The sequence below is a fragment of the Condylura cristata genome, unplaced genomic scaffold, assembly GCF_000260355.1.
Source record: "Condylura cristata isolate star-nosed mole 26May11 unplaced genomic scaffold, ConCri1.0 scaffold00002, whole genome shotgun sequence".
In the NCBI taxonomy this organism is placed as follows: Eukaryota; Metazoa; Chordata; class Mammalia; order Eulipotyphla; family Talpidae; genus Condylura; species Condylura cristata.
In genome coordinates this window covers 46,867,050-46,880,709 of record NW_004567103.1, presented here as the reverse complement: position 1 = coordinate 46,880,709, position 13,660 = coordinate 46,867,050, and the positions used below count along the sequence as shown (strand labels likewise).

The 13,660-nt window shown below is 36.3% G+C and overlaps 1 protein-coding gene across 2 annotated transcripts in view; it reads right to left on the bottom strand.

Moving 5' to 3' along the window:
• The window catches only part of CCDC173 (coiled-coil domain containing 173), a 23,432-nt gene that overhangs the window by 4,968 nt on the left and 4,804 nt on the right, over nt 1-13,660 (bottom strand). Inside the window, exons 3-6 of one of the 2 annotated variants that reach the window (XM_004674563.2) lie at nt 12,913-13,086; nt 12,629-12,822; nt 7,251-7,407; nt 3,466-3,605 (exon numbers count right to left, since the gene is read on the bottom strand). In XM_004674563.2, coding sequence (XP_004674620.1) covers nt 3,466-3,605; nt 7,251-7,407; nt 12,629-12,822; nt 12,913-13,086 — 665 coding nt within the window. The remainder of the gene's footprint in view (nt 1-3,465; nt 3,606-7,250; nt 7,408-12,628; nt 12,823-12,912; nt 13,087-13,660) is intronic. The other variant, XM_012725033.1, reaches the window with a different exon arrangement.

The window sequence follows — 13,660 nt, the reverse complement described above, 5'->3', positions numbered from 1 at the left end:
TGTGTGTGTGTGTGTGTACATACACACACACATAAGGTGAAAATTATTTTAATACTTCATTTTATACTTTATTTTTAGAAGTACATTCTAGGTCCCTCCCTGGTGTTGCAAGGGGTTAAAGCACAACACCATGAAGCTGTGTGCAGTCACTGCAGCACAAGTTCAATTCCCAACCATGGAGGTGACCCACAAGATGCAGCAGATCAATCCTGACCCTCCTGCTGCTCCCCTCAGCAGTGTACTTCATCGATCTGCCTGTTCTCTCCTCACTCTGTCTCTGGTGAATCTTCTTGCCCAAGCACATACACCTCTGGCACATACACCTCTGGCCTGTACCCCAGTTTATGTATGCATAAATAAATAAATCTTTTTTAAAAAAGTACATTCTAGAATTCCAAAGGGGTAATGAATATAATATAATCTTGTGTGTGTGTCAAATAGTGTTAAAATTCTGTACAAGTAAAAATACTTTAAAATACTTTATTAGATTATTCTGTTTACTCAAATATTTAAGGCTTATAAGATAAATCAAAGGACTTTCTTCAAGTAAAACCTAAAAAATATCTAACAAAATGTACCAAACTTCTGGATAAATCCACCCTCTTACTATACCCTGTCTGCAACTTATCTACAGCACTTTATGGACTTTAACTGATTATAAGTTTCTCTCCCTTTACACTGAGAATTCCCAAAGTCAGGGCTGCAGTAAGTCCTGACTGTAAGCCAAGACCAAGGATGGTGTCTGGCATACCCTCAGTAATAACTAGGTATTTGATAAAGGAATGGAAATATTTTCATTTAGGAAACTGAGGGTATAAAAATTTTTTTACTGTGATATGACAAACACTAATTTATTGAATGAATTTGGGAGAAATGATGAGAAAGAACACAGTGCATTCCCCAAATAAATTATAATCCAAAGTGAAGAGAAGATATTTATGAAAATAAATACAAAAAGTAAAGGACAATAAATACTGTGAAAAACTAGAAGGTGAAGTGGGCAAATGAAGGAAGCAAAGGAAGGCTACCTGGAAAAGGTGACATTTCAAGTATTTGAAATAGTATTTTTTTAAATATTTATTTATTCATACAGAACTGGCATACAGGCCAGAGATGCAGGGGTGGTGAGAGGATTCACCAGAGACAGAGTGGGGAACAGAACAGGAAGATCGACAAAGTACACCGCTGAGGGGAGCAGCAGGCAAGTCAGAAGAGGTCTGTTGCACCATGTGGGTCAACTCGGGAGCAGGCAGGGATCAAACTCATGCTGAAGTAGCTTTAGTTTCTCCGCTGGCCTCCAGGGAGGGCCCAACCCCCAAATAGTATTTTTAAGTACTATTATTGCCAACTATGGGCCAGGTGCTGGGAACATAACAATAAAAATTAAAAAATTTTTTTAAAAGTCTGTTACTGTAAAAAAAAAAAAGTCTGTTACTGTAGACTATTATAGCTGCATTGGAACGACAGTACAAGATAATGCTATATATATCATGCAATGAGATAAAAGAAAGCAGTCAAATATACATGGAATTTGGGGAGCAAACACTGTAATTTTAAAAAATGTAGTCAGGGAATGCATTAATGAGAATGTAATATTTGAATAATAATCTAAAAGAGTTAAGGAAGGTTCCAATAGCCAAGATGTACAAGCAATTTGCCAACTGATTATTGCATGACTAGATAAAAATATAACTGAATAAACAAAGTGTCCACATACACATAATGGAGTACAACTTAGCTATTAAAAAAAAAAGATGAAATCTTTACATTTGCAGAAAAACTGGAGGAAGTGAAGGGGATTATATTAAGTGAAGGAAATCAGAAGGAGATAGACAAATATTGGCACTTTTAGTAGATTGCAGAATATAAAGAAAGCAGATAAAAGAAAGAATAGACTAGTGAACTTTGACAACAGAACTAAGGATATTAAAAGAGAACATGATGAAGATAGGAAAGGTGGGGGTACTAATGGGCTTGTCTTATTTTTTATTTGATTAAAAAAAGGACTATAGGGTCTCCCTGGTGGCCAAACTTGTTGAAGCCAGTACTACAAAGCTAGCTGCAGCCCCTTCGATATGATACTATGATCCCTAGCCAGGTAGTTGACCCACGTGGTGCAGCAGACCTCTCCTTTCTGGGCCGCTTCTCCCCTCAGCAGAGTAATCTGCCTGCTCTGCTCCTCACTCTGTCTCTGGTGAATACTCTCACCGCCCCTGCACCTCTACCCTGCACCCCAGTTCTGTATGCATAAATAAATGAATCTTAAAAAAAAAATTATAGGTCTTAGGCATACAACTCTAGCCTCTTCACTCTTTTGAACCAAGATTAGTAGATATATTAACACATTCAAAACCACACATTTCTGCTCAAGTTCCTCAAATTCTGGAATAACTATGACTAATACATGACTTTAGAGGTTTATTTTAAGGGGTATTACACTGTGCCCTTGTTCAATTCATGTAAATGTTGTATGAGAATATTTTCTTTGGAAGGAATTATCTAACTGTGAGTAACTTTTAAGACATATTTCTTCACAGCCTTATAGATTATTAGTGCAAGACTGTTCTGGTATAAAAATATTTTTCCTAAGTGCTCTTTAGAAAAAAATCTTGGCCAATATAATTTTTAAAAAAGATTAATTTATTTATGCATACAGAACTGGGGTGCAGGGTAGAGGTGCAGGGTCAGTGAGAGGATTTACCAGAGACAGAATGGGGAGCAGAACAGGAAAATGGATGAAGTACACCACTGAGGGGAGCAGCGGGCGGGTCAGGAGATGTCTGCCACACCATGTGAGACATGCCCTGGCTGGGGATCGAACTCGCCCTGAAGAGGCCACAGCTTACTTGCAATGCTGTGCCTTAATCTGTTGTGCCACCAGGGAGGGACCTGCCGATATAATTTTTTTTTTTTGATAAAATGCTCTATGTACATTAAAACACTTGAAATCAGATTTAAATAAAAGAGTGAATGGATGTGAGCATTCTCCAGAGAGTACACAGGAGGAATACAGTATGAGTGACAAAGAAGAAAAGAACAGTAAGAGATGAGGTCTAAAAAAATGAGTTTGGGATTAAGTGAATCAGGGTTGGTGTCGAGCCTTATGGGAGACAGCACAACTTCCCTGGGGAGCATACCACCTGTATTTTTCACTTGTCCAGTTGAGCTCATCTGTGTCCACAGCTTCATCTACCACTTATATATCAATAACTCACAAAGTCATTACCAGCTTATACCCCTCCCCTAGAAGATGAATTTCTAGTATTTACAAGCATCTATACCATATAGGTATCCTCAATATTCCCAGGGAACCCTAACCTCATACACCCCAAACTAAAATCATGTCATAAATGCCCTGGTCATCTGAAATTTTTTTAAAGGCTACTCTCATGTCACAACTTCTGATTTCTAAAAAGATAACTTCAAAGTACTATATTGATTACATACATTATTTGAAAAGTTTACCTGTGTGTTTCAGCTTCTTTTTCCTTCCTCAATTGTGTAAGACGTTTTTTTGCTTTGATAAATTTTCTAATCTTTTCATCATCATCTTCTTGCTGCTGCTGTTCTACAGCTTTTATGATATTTTTATCATTCAGATGTTCCTTAGGGAAAAAAACTACGTATTATCCTATCACCAAAAAAAAATCTTTCAACATATGACTGCTAATAAGAACCTATCAAATGGTTCCAGACTATTTCTCTCTGGAAAATTTATCCCATAAAGATATCAGAGATGTATATTAGCTTTATGTATCATGTACTTCATTTCAAAGCTATTTATAATGACAAAAAAAACGGAAACAACCCTTAAGTATTTAAAAATGGGGAAATGGCTAAATAAAAATCTCAGTGACATGAGAAGATACAAATGATACAATCAGTAAAACATTACACAGCACATTCTACTTTTGTAAATACATATAGGTAGCAATTAATGATATACATAACCAGAAGAAATGTATCAAATATTAATATTAATGTCTCTGCAGTATGAGACAATGGATGACATTTACATCTTCTTAGTGCTTCTCTGGATTTCTTTTCAAATATCACATTTCTTTAAAAATACATAATCAGAAAAAATATATTAAATACATACAATTTTCATTTAATGTTTAAATAGTTAATACAGTTGTATGGAATAAACATTTTAAAGATCTAGGGCTCTCCCTGGTGGCGCAATGGGCTAAAGCACCGCATTTATGAAGTTCTCCAAAGCCACTGCAGCATGAGTTCAATCCCCTACCAGGGAGCTGACACACATGGCACAGCAGACCTCTTCTGATCCACCTGCTGCTCCCTTCAGCAGTGTACTTTGTCAGTCTGCCTGTTCTGCTCCCCACTCTGTCTCTGGTGAATCCTCTCACCCACCATACCTCTGGCCTGTACCCCAGTTCTGTAAGCATAAATAAATAAATCTTTAAAAAAATTTTAAAGATCTAAATGATATAGTGTGAAGTGCCCTTCTTACTCCATCTACTACCTAGTCTGACTAGGACTGAGTTCTGTGACCCCAACTGAATTAGCCATCATAAAAATAAGTACCTTTGAACACAATAGCCTGGGTACAGTCAATGTGTTTTGTTATTTTAAATGGAAACAAATTCAACATGAAAGTTATTGGATACAACATTTAATCTTCTAAAATGTATTCAAAACTCAGTGTTTGCCTCATACCTAACACTCAAGTCCACTTCTATTTTACAGTCGATTACTTTTTAAAAGTTTATAATCTGGTTAGAAGATGCATTAATCAACTGAAATGCCAAATTGTTAAAAGTATAGTTTTGAATACTTTCTACTGTGTTTTCCCCCCTCTATTCACTGTAATAGCCATACAGGTTTTTTACAATAGGAAAATGTAGAGTTAAATAACACAAAATTAATTCTCATTTTTAAATATTGCAAGTCTTAGCTCAAGGTCAGACAGTAGTAAATGGCAGAGTTGGCACTTAAAACAAAGCCACGCCAAAGTGACTTGAAGAGAGGAAAAAATATTGCATCTGTAAAACAGGAGTAAGATTTTATATCAAAGTAACAATAAGATTATAAGCAAAACTTGGAAATTAAAACTTATATCGCTAAAATTTAAAAATTCAATAGAAAGCTTTGAAGATAAAGTTTAGGATAACACTCAAAGTCAAAAAAAAAATGGCAGATTCTTCCTTCTCTATTAGTAGCAGGTCACAGATTTTTATTCAAAGTGGCAATATGCCCAGCAAAAAGACAACATGTCTAAGTTTTCTTTTCAGACAGATATGACTAAATTATGACCAATGAGATTTAGTGGAAATAGAGAAGTAGAATTTCTGGGAAGTTCCTTAAAGGGAGAACAGATAGCTAGGACACTTTTTGCCCTTCACCCTTTCTTCCTTCTTGCTACACAGAATGTGCCATGAGGGTGGGAGCTCAAGCAGCCAGTCAGGGTGCTAAGGTAACCTTAATGACAGAAGCCATCCATGTTCCAAGAACAGCAAAGAAGAGAGATAATGTCTCTGTTGATTTTGGAGGTGTCAGATTAGTCTTGGTACTTTAAGTTTTGGCCTGCTTAAGTTACTGTTATATTTTGGGTCTTCTGTTAAGCCATTTAAGCCATTTCCTAACTATATATTAAATGAGTTTTTTTTTTAGCCACCCCCCCAAAAAATGATTTTTAAAGAAGAGATATCAATTCAAAGGTTACTGAAGGGGTTCTAGAATAGAAGAGATAAAAAGATAAGAATTATATAAGAAACAAAATACAAAAAGTTTCCAGGATGAACCAAATGTGAGTTTTCAAACTGAATACACCAATTGAGTGTTCAGCAAAATGAATGAAAAAGACTTAAACCAAGGTATATCATTGTGAAATTTTAAATCTTTGGAGATAAAGACCTGAAATCTTTCAGATAAACAGAGAGAAGGGATCAGAACAAAACAGAACAAAACAGCAGATTACAAACACAAAATGAAGACCATAAGTGTCATCATATTTCTCAATAGCAATGTAGGAAGCGAGATGGTTATGAAACCAATATAAAATTTTGCATTCTAAACCCAGAATTCTACATCCAGTCAAAGTATAAAGCAAGTATGACTTGAGATGATAAACCTTTCAGATCAGAGTAAAAGGTTTACCTCCTAGTTACCCTTTCAGAGGAAGATACTTGAACATGTTATTTTCACAAGATACAGAAGCAAACCAAGACGAAGGCAGAAAATTCAGGAAGTAGGAGCTTCAGCTCAGGACAGTAGGCAAAAGACATCCTAGAATGACAGTTGGGCAGCAAACCTACAGAACAAACAGTCCAGAGGGGAAGATTCTGGATGGGGGAGTTCCACAAAAACCAGTAACATATATAACTGAATATTACTTAGCTTAACATTTGAAAATCGTACCAATACACATGAAACAATTATTTTAATAAAAAAATTACACAAGAAAGAAAGTATAGAATATAATTTTTATACCAGAAGAAACAGCTAAAAGAATTTATTTGCCACCAAGACACAGAAGCAATGAAGTAAAGAACTATTACTCTCACTTTAAGCCTTTAGGTGTTGTTTGATGTTTTAAGTTTGTGCATGTATTATATAAGAATAAAAACTAATTTAAAAGAAAAGAATGTAAAGGCTTATGAAATAAAATAAACTTCAACAGTGCCCTCCCTAGTGGCACAGCAGGTTAAAGCACAGCACTAAGAAGCTAAAGCCACTTCAGCATGAGTTCAATACCCACCCACCCCAAAGGTGACCACATGGCGCAGCAGACCTCTCCTGACCTGCCTGCTTCTCCCCTCAGCAGTGTACTTCATCGATCTGCCTGTTCTGCTCCCCACTCTGTTCCTGGTGAGTCCTCTCACCGCCCCTGCACCTCTAGTCTGTACCCCGGTTCTGTATGCACAAATAAATCTTTTAAAAATAAATAAGTAAATAATAACAGCCATTAAATTATTACCATATATTGACCATTTTTATAGGCCAGCAGATACCAGACTGAATTCATATTCATTTCTCACAACTCCTTTTATTTTAAGGATATGAAAATGAATACATTTGGAGGGAAAAAGCAATCCCTTCTCTCTTTCTGTTATGTAAGAAAACACATTCATATAAAATCATAAATATAGTTCCCTCAAGTCTATTCATTCCTTAGAAAGTATATAACAGTTTTCTACTTCATTATTATTTCTAAAAAAAATTTAAAAGTTAAGTATTAGACTTTGTACATTTTTGAAGAAATGAACAAATGCTTATTTTCAACTTACAAAAAACAGTCTTCTGCTTTCATTTATCTCTTCTTTTTTCTTTTCTCGTTTTTTTTGCATTTCTATTTCATATAATAAATTCTGTTGCTTTATTTCCTCAGCATCCTTTTCTGCATGCTTTCTCCTTCTTTCTTCTTCCTCTTCATGTTCCCTTATTCTAAAGCAAAAACATAGTAATAACTGAGCTCAAAGTAGAGGAAAAGGTTATATTTTTAAGAAATGAATAAGATTCTGGACCCTCCCTGGTGGCGCAGCAGGTTAAAGCACAGCACTAAGAAACTAAAGCCACTTCAGCATGAGTTCAATCCCCACCCATGTGGGAGGTGACCCACATGGCACGGCAGACCTCTCCTGACCAGCCCGCTGCTCCCCTCAGCAGTGTAGGCCTACTTTAGTAGGCCTATTCTGCTCCCCACTCTGTCTCTGGTGAATCCTCTCACCACACCTGCATCTCTGGCCTGTACCCCAGTTCTGTATGCACAAGTAAGTAAATCTTTATTAAAAAAAAAAAGAGAGAGAAGAAATTAATAAGATTCTAAACTGGGGTGATTTAAAACCATATAAGAACTGATAGATTTACGGGGATAAGAACAGATAAATAGTAGTGATTAGAGCCAAATTCAACCTTGCTTACCCCAGTATTGCCAATATCTTACTTCAAAATTTATTTCATTTCTCACCAAAATAAGTTCTACATTAGACTCAAGTGTTCCTTTTCTTTAGAAAGAACTAATTAACTCAATCATTGAATGGTAGGATGGTAACATTATTTTACAGAAAAGTTCCTAACCGCTAGTACTTTTCAATTCTAGCACTACATTATGCTTCTGCCTTTCAGGAGATGGAGTTTGATGGAAAGAGAGAAACAAAGGTTTCTTTACCCCGTTGCTCATTTTGGTTGTCATTCTTTTTCTAGCCAACAATGACAAGCTACTGATGCTCTCTAAATAATAAGTCATCAAATGCTGGTTCTCTCTCATGGCTAATGAATGAGTTTTTCAGAGATACGAGAGGTCTCCTCACTGCACAACTCTGACCTGGGAGTTTTAACTTCAGCTCTACTTCCTCAACATCCCTAATGCCCCTCCACAATCTCTACCAGAACTTCCACCATTAGTAATATGTTGCAAAATTCTGAGTGTCGTCATCAGACAATTCTCTGCATACTGGCAAGACAGCTCAAGCCCATAGTGTCTACTTGCCCAAGCACCCTTGTGAGTCAGTCAATCACCATGTAGGTTGTCTCACTACTTCTTCTTATCTTCCAACTCTAATATTTTTCCTTCCTGAATGGATAGGCACAAAATAAGTCAACAACTCACCTAAATAGATAAAAAGACTAAAGAATAAACCTTTCTTTCACATATACCCTGTCAAAAATTTTTTTGGAGTCTTCTTATTTATATTCAGGAAGGGAAAAATTCCCAACCTCTTTAACATAGAGGACAATATAGTAAAGTGAGCAAGTTGTATTCACTTTAGTATTAGGACAATTCAAAAGAGGAAATTTCTAGTTGATTCATCTGTACAGAGTAAGTAATTTTAGTCAATCATTCTCTAAGAGCAGCTAAGATAAAAGTCACTGTTGGCTACAGTTTTGGCAAGTTTATGACTTCTCTGAAAAAACAGGTTTTCAAAATTTTATTTGCTTGTTTAGTTTGTTAGAACACTTTAATGGTTTGCCAATCCTTTAAAGGTAAGTTGGCAAATCAATAATCAAGATTTCAATGACATTGTAAAGAGAAACATATCCAATTTTGAGAATATTCTGAAGTTTTTAAATTGCTTTAAAACATGTAATTTTGACATTCCTTAGCAAACCTGAAATCACTAGCATCATGGATTAGATAATTCATTACCTTAGCAAAAAATATGCCCACTCTAAGAATGAAAACAAAACTGTCTCTTCTACTGTCAGCAAAAAGGAAATTTTGTCAGCACTTAGATAACTTATAACCACTAATTAAAATGTAATTATTTATATAAAAAAAAACACTATTACTTTAGTTTGGGTAAGCTACTCAACTATCTGCCATTAAATTGGCTTAACCAGTGTTATGCTGAAGGAAATTTGATATCCTCTATATATATAAAACATTCATATCTTTCCAGGATGTGGACCTATGTCCACAGCAGAGACATCAATAACCAAACACAAAGCTCTTCCTACTGGGTCTTGGTCCTTCTGAACCCAATGTACTGCCTCTAGAAAGCAGAGAGAATTTTTCATGAAACCTCTCAGTCATGCCTGATTCACATCAAGAAGGTCTCAAATGTGCATTTACCTAGCCCAAACCTAACTTGAAGATTATATAAATACTGTATAATCTTCCTATAAAAGGAAGAGGGGTCCCCTATACAAAATTCGGTTCAGGTGATATTCTACATGCCCAGAGAAACTGAGAGAGAATATAATGCAAGGGACTCTGAGGGAGAGGTGTGCAGACATCAGTAGTTCTGAGTTGACTTGGGCAAAGCAGAGGGAATGGTTTTGGACTTTTATTATGCCTAAGTGGTAGGACTTGGGGACTGTTCCTGTACACAGGAGCTCTAAATATCCTGCTGGACCCAAAAGAGGTGTTAAGTCCAAAGGTGGTCTTATCAAGTCTGTCCAGAAGGAGAGAGAGAAGGAGGTCTTTAAGGCCAGCAATCAAGTATCAACAAACATCAAAATGAGATCTGACTCTGTATTACAAGAAGCAAGCTGGATTCTTGCAAAGATAAGCCATAAGACATTGCCATCTGGCTATTACAGTGAATATAAAGTACCTCAGTACCTCAAGTATATAGACAAATAATGAGATCATAAAATTCAGGTAAGTACTATAAGGAAAATAATGGGCCAAGAATAAAAGTAACATCAAGGTATTTATTTTACATTTTTAAAGAAGATTTATTTACTATTTATGCATACAGAACTGGGATACAGGCCAGAGGTGCAGGGGGTGAGAGGATTCACCAGAAAAGAGTGGGGAGCAAAGCAGGGAGATGTACTGAAATACACTGCTGAAGGGAGCAGCAGGCAGGTCAGGAGAGATCTGCTGCACCATGTGGGTCAGCTCCCTGGCGGGGGATCAAAATCGGGAGGCAGGGCTCTGTAGCTTCACAGTGCTACTCTTTAACCCCTTGTGCCATCAGGGAGGTCCTATTTATTTTACATTCCTTGGCAGAATTGTTTCCTAAGACAATTCTAGTGAGAGTTGTTAAGATATTCAAGTTTGAAGAATGGGAGAGTAAAATTTCAGGTACCTTATATTTATTTACTGTACCTAGAAACAAACTCTTCTTCCTCTTCTTCTAACCTGACTCTTTGGTTTCTTATCCTTATTCTGGTGAATAGGATCTTCTTTTCAGTTGTCTAAACTAGAGACTTAAGAATTATACTTAGCTCTTCTGTAATTATACTTAGCTCTTCTGTACCTCTCATTCATTTATTTAACAACTGCTTACTAATCTTATTAATCTGCTTACTAATCTTACTAATTTCTACTATAATGATGAAACAGATAAATATGGTTCTTGCCCTAAAGAAACTATAGTCTAGTGGGGGAAACAGAAATGAGTAAGTAAACGCAAATATATAGACAAATAATGAAGTCATAAAATTCAGGTTAAGTACTGTAAAGAAAATAATAAACCAAGAAAAAAGTAATAACAAATTATTTATCTTACAAAATGTTGGCAGATTTGTTTCCTTACAACTCTTGTAAGAGGTACATAGTTGTGAAGAGTCCAAGTATGAAGAATGGGAGAGTATAGTTTCAGACAGATAAAAACACATGTGAGAAGGCCTAGAGAGAAGCAAGGGTTTGACAATGTTTAAGGCCAGTATGAGGAAGGTACAAGAAGTCCTGGGAGGGGCAGTTGGGATGCAGATAAAATCAGATCAGATAAGGGCTTGCAGCAGATAGTCAAGTTACCATTTTACTTAAAATGAAAAAAGTCATTAAAATGTTTCATGTGGGAGAATAATCAACTTTCATTTTAATAAAATTCTTGAGATGATGAAAGCAGAGGTATTAAAGACAGGCTAGGAGGCATATTAAGAGGTTGATGTAATCCATGAGACATGAGGGTGGCTGATATAAAATGCCAGCAGTAAATTCAAGATTCATTTTGGAAAAAAAGTTAACATGAATTGCTGATAGATTTGATGTGAGAAACACAAGAAAATGAGGAATTAAATGTTTCTTGATAAATATAAGATGTAGAAATTTCTGGAACCATTTGAAATACAAGCTCATATGTCAGAGATCTACATCCTTCCTCTCCTTGTTCCTCACAATGCAACCAAGGTAAGGGGGGGATATTCTAGGCCATTACTAGAAATGAGAGTCTTTAAAAATGGCAAAAAATATCCATCTATTGAGTGTTCTTTAAAATTTTTGAGGCCCTCCTTGGTGGTGTAACAGGTCAGGATGCAGCACTGCAAGCTAGCTGCAGTCACTTCAGCATGAGTTGGGTCCCCTGCCCAGAGGTGATCCACATGCACAGCAGACCTCTCCTGACCAGCCCGCAGCTCCCCTCAGCAGTGTACTTTGTCAGTCGGCCTGTACTGCTCCCTACTCTGTCCCTGGTGAATCCTCTCACTGCCCCAGCATGTCTGGCCTGTACCCCAGTTCTGTATGCATAAATAAAATCTTTGATACATTCATATAATGTATATACATTGAAACTACAGTATAAATAAACTTGTAACTCTTACACTGCAGAAACAAGTGGCTTCCACCAACACCATGGAAAGAAAGTTTGTATGATTATTTACAAAAATAATAGCATTACTAGAGTGGATCAGATTACTGTTCAAAAAGGTTCACTCTCCCCTTCTATGGGAGTTTATTTCTTTGTTTCAAAGTTTTTAAGATTAACCCAGATGACTGGCTTTAGGTGAGCATAAGCTAAGTGTATTTCCATGACCTTTTGCTTTGGGTTTAGTCATATTCTATGAGAAACTATGAGAAACTATGAAACTATGAAGAAAAGTGTCCATTGTGTAGCTGCTCTCCCTTCAGTCTATACCTCACAATAAATAACACAGAGCAGCTCAGAGCTTTCCCCACAGCAGCAACCATCCCAGCTAGTCCTGTCATTTAAAGAAAAGCCAAGCCTCACCTAGGTCAACCAACTCACAGACACCTGAGCGATAAACATGTACTGTTGAATGCCACTGGACTGTGTGGCTGGTCACACAGTGACCAGAGTAGCTGGTATATTATCCCTGGTGAAGGAAATAATTGTGATTTTTAAGCTCTTTGCATTTTTTTTCTTAATTACTAGATAGCTTAGTGTATATTACCTCTAGAACTGGGAAAAAAGGCTACATCCATTCTATGAGAAAGAGAGGAATATACAATAAAGGGAAGTTTATATGTACTTACTGTTGTAAATGATCATTGGCAAGAGCCACTCTATCTTTGTGTCGTTTTTCTGCTTTTTCTTGCTCTTCTTTAAAAGCTTTTTCAATATTGAGTTTCAATTGTTCTTCCCATTTTTTATCTGATTTTATTCTTCTCTTCTGAGATTCAATCTGTGCATCACGTTCTTTCATAACTTTACTAAGTAGTAGTCCTGACTACAAAAAAAAATACAGTACATTTACGATAGTATATTTTTGTATAGATATGTTAAACATATATTAAGCAGTATAAAATTCAAATAGTACATGAAAGTTTTTCACTCTTTCTGTCTGGTAAAATTGACATTGCTTTGCATTTTCAATGGCTTTTTTTCTTTCTCCTTGCTTATATATTGCTTCTTCTATATCAAGAACTTGTCTTTCTGCCTCTATTTCTTCATCACGCTTCTTTTTGGCTTCAAGTTTCTGTTCTTTCATCCCCTACAAAAAGACAAAAGTGATCTTCTATTTTCAGTTCACCATTTAACTTTCTAAAATACAACATTATAGGGCCCTCCCTGATGTGACAGGTTAAAAGTACAGCACTACAAAGCTAGCCGCAGCCACTTCGATCCTTGGCCAGGGAGGTGACCCACGTGGCACAGCAGACCATTCCTATCTCACCCACTGCTCCTCTCAGCAGTGTATTTCAGTAAATCCACCTGACCTGCTCCCCACTCTGTCTCTGGTGAATGCTCTCATGCCTCTGCATCTCTGGCCTACACAATAACAATTGGTGAACTGCACTTCAATAAAATTAAAAACTATTCATCAAAAGAGTATGAGGAAATAAAAAGCCAAGTCATATACTAAGAGAAAATATTTAATAAAGGACTTGTATTCAGAATATATTTTGAAAATGTCCTAAACTCAAGAGGACAATAGAATGCAATTTAAATACAGATAAGAAAAATCTGAACACTTCCAAAGAAAACAGACAGAAAACAAGTTCATTAAAAAATGTTCAACATGGAGCTTCCCTATGACCCAGCAATCCCACTCCTAGGTATCTACC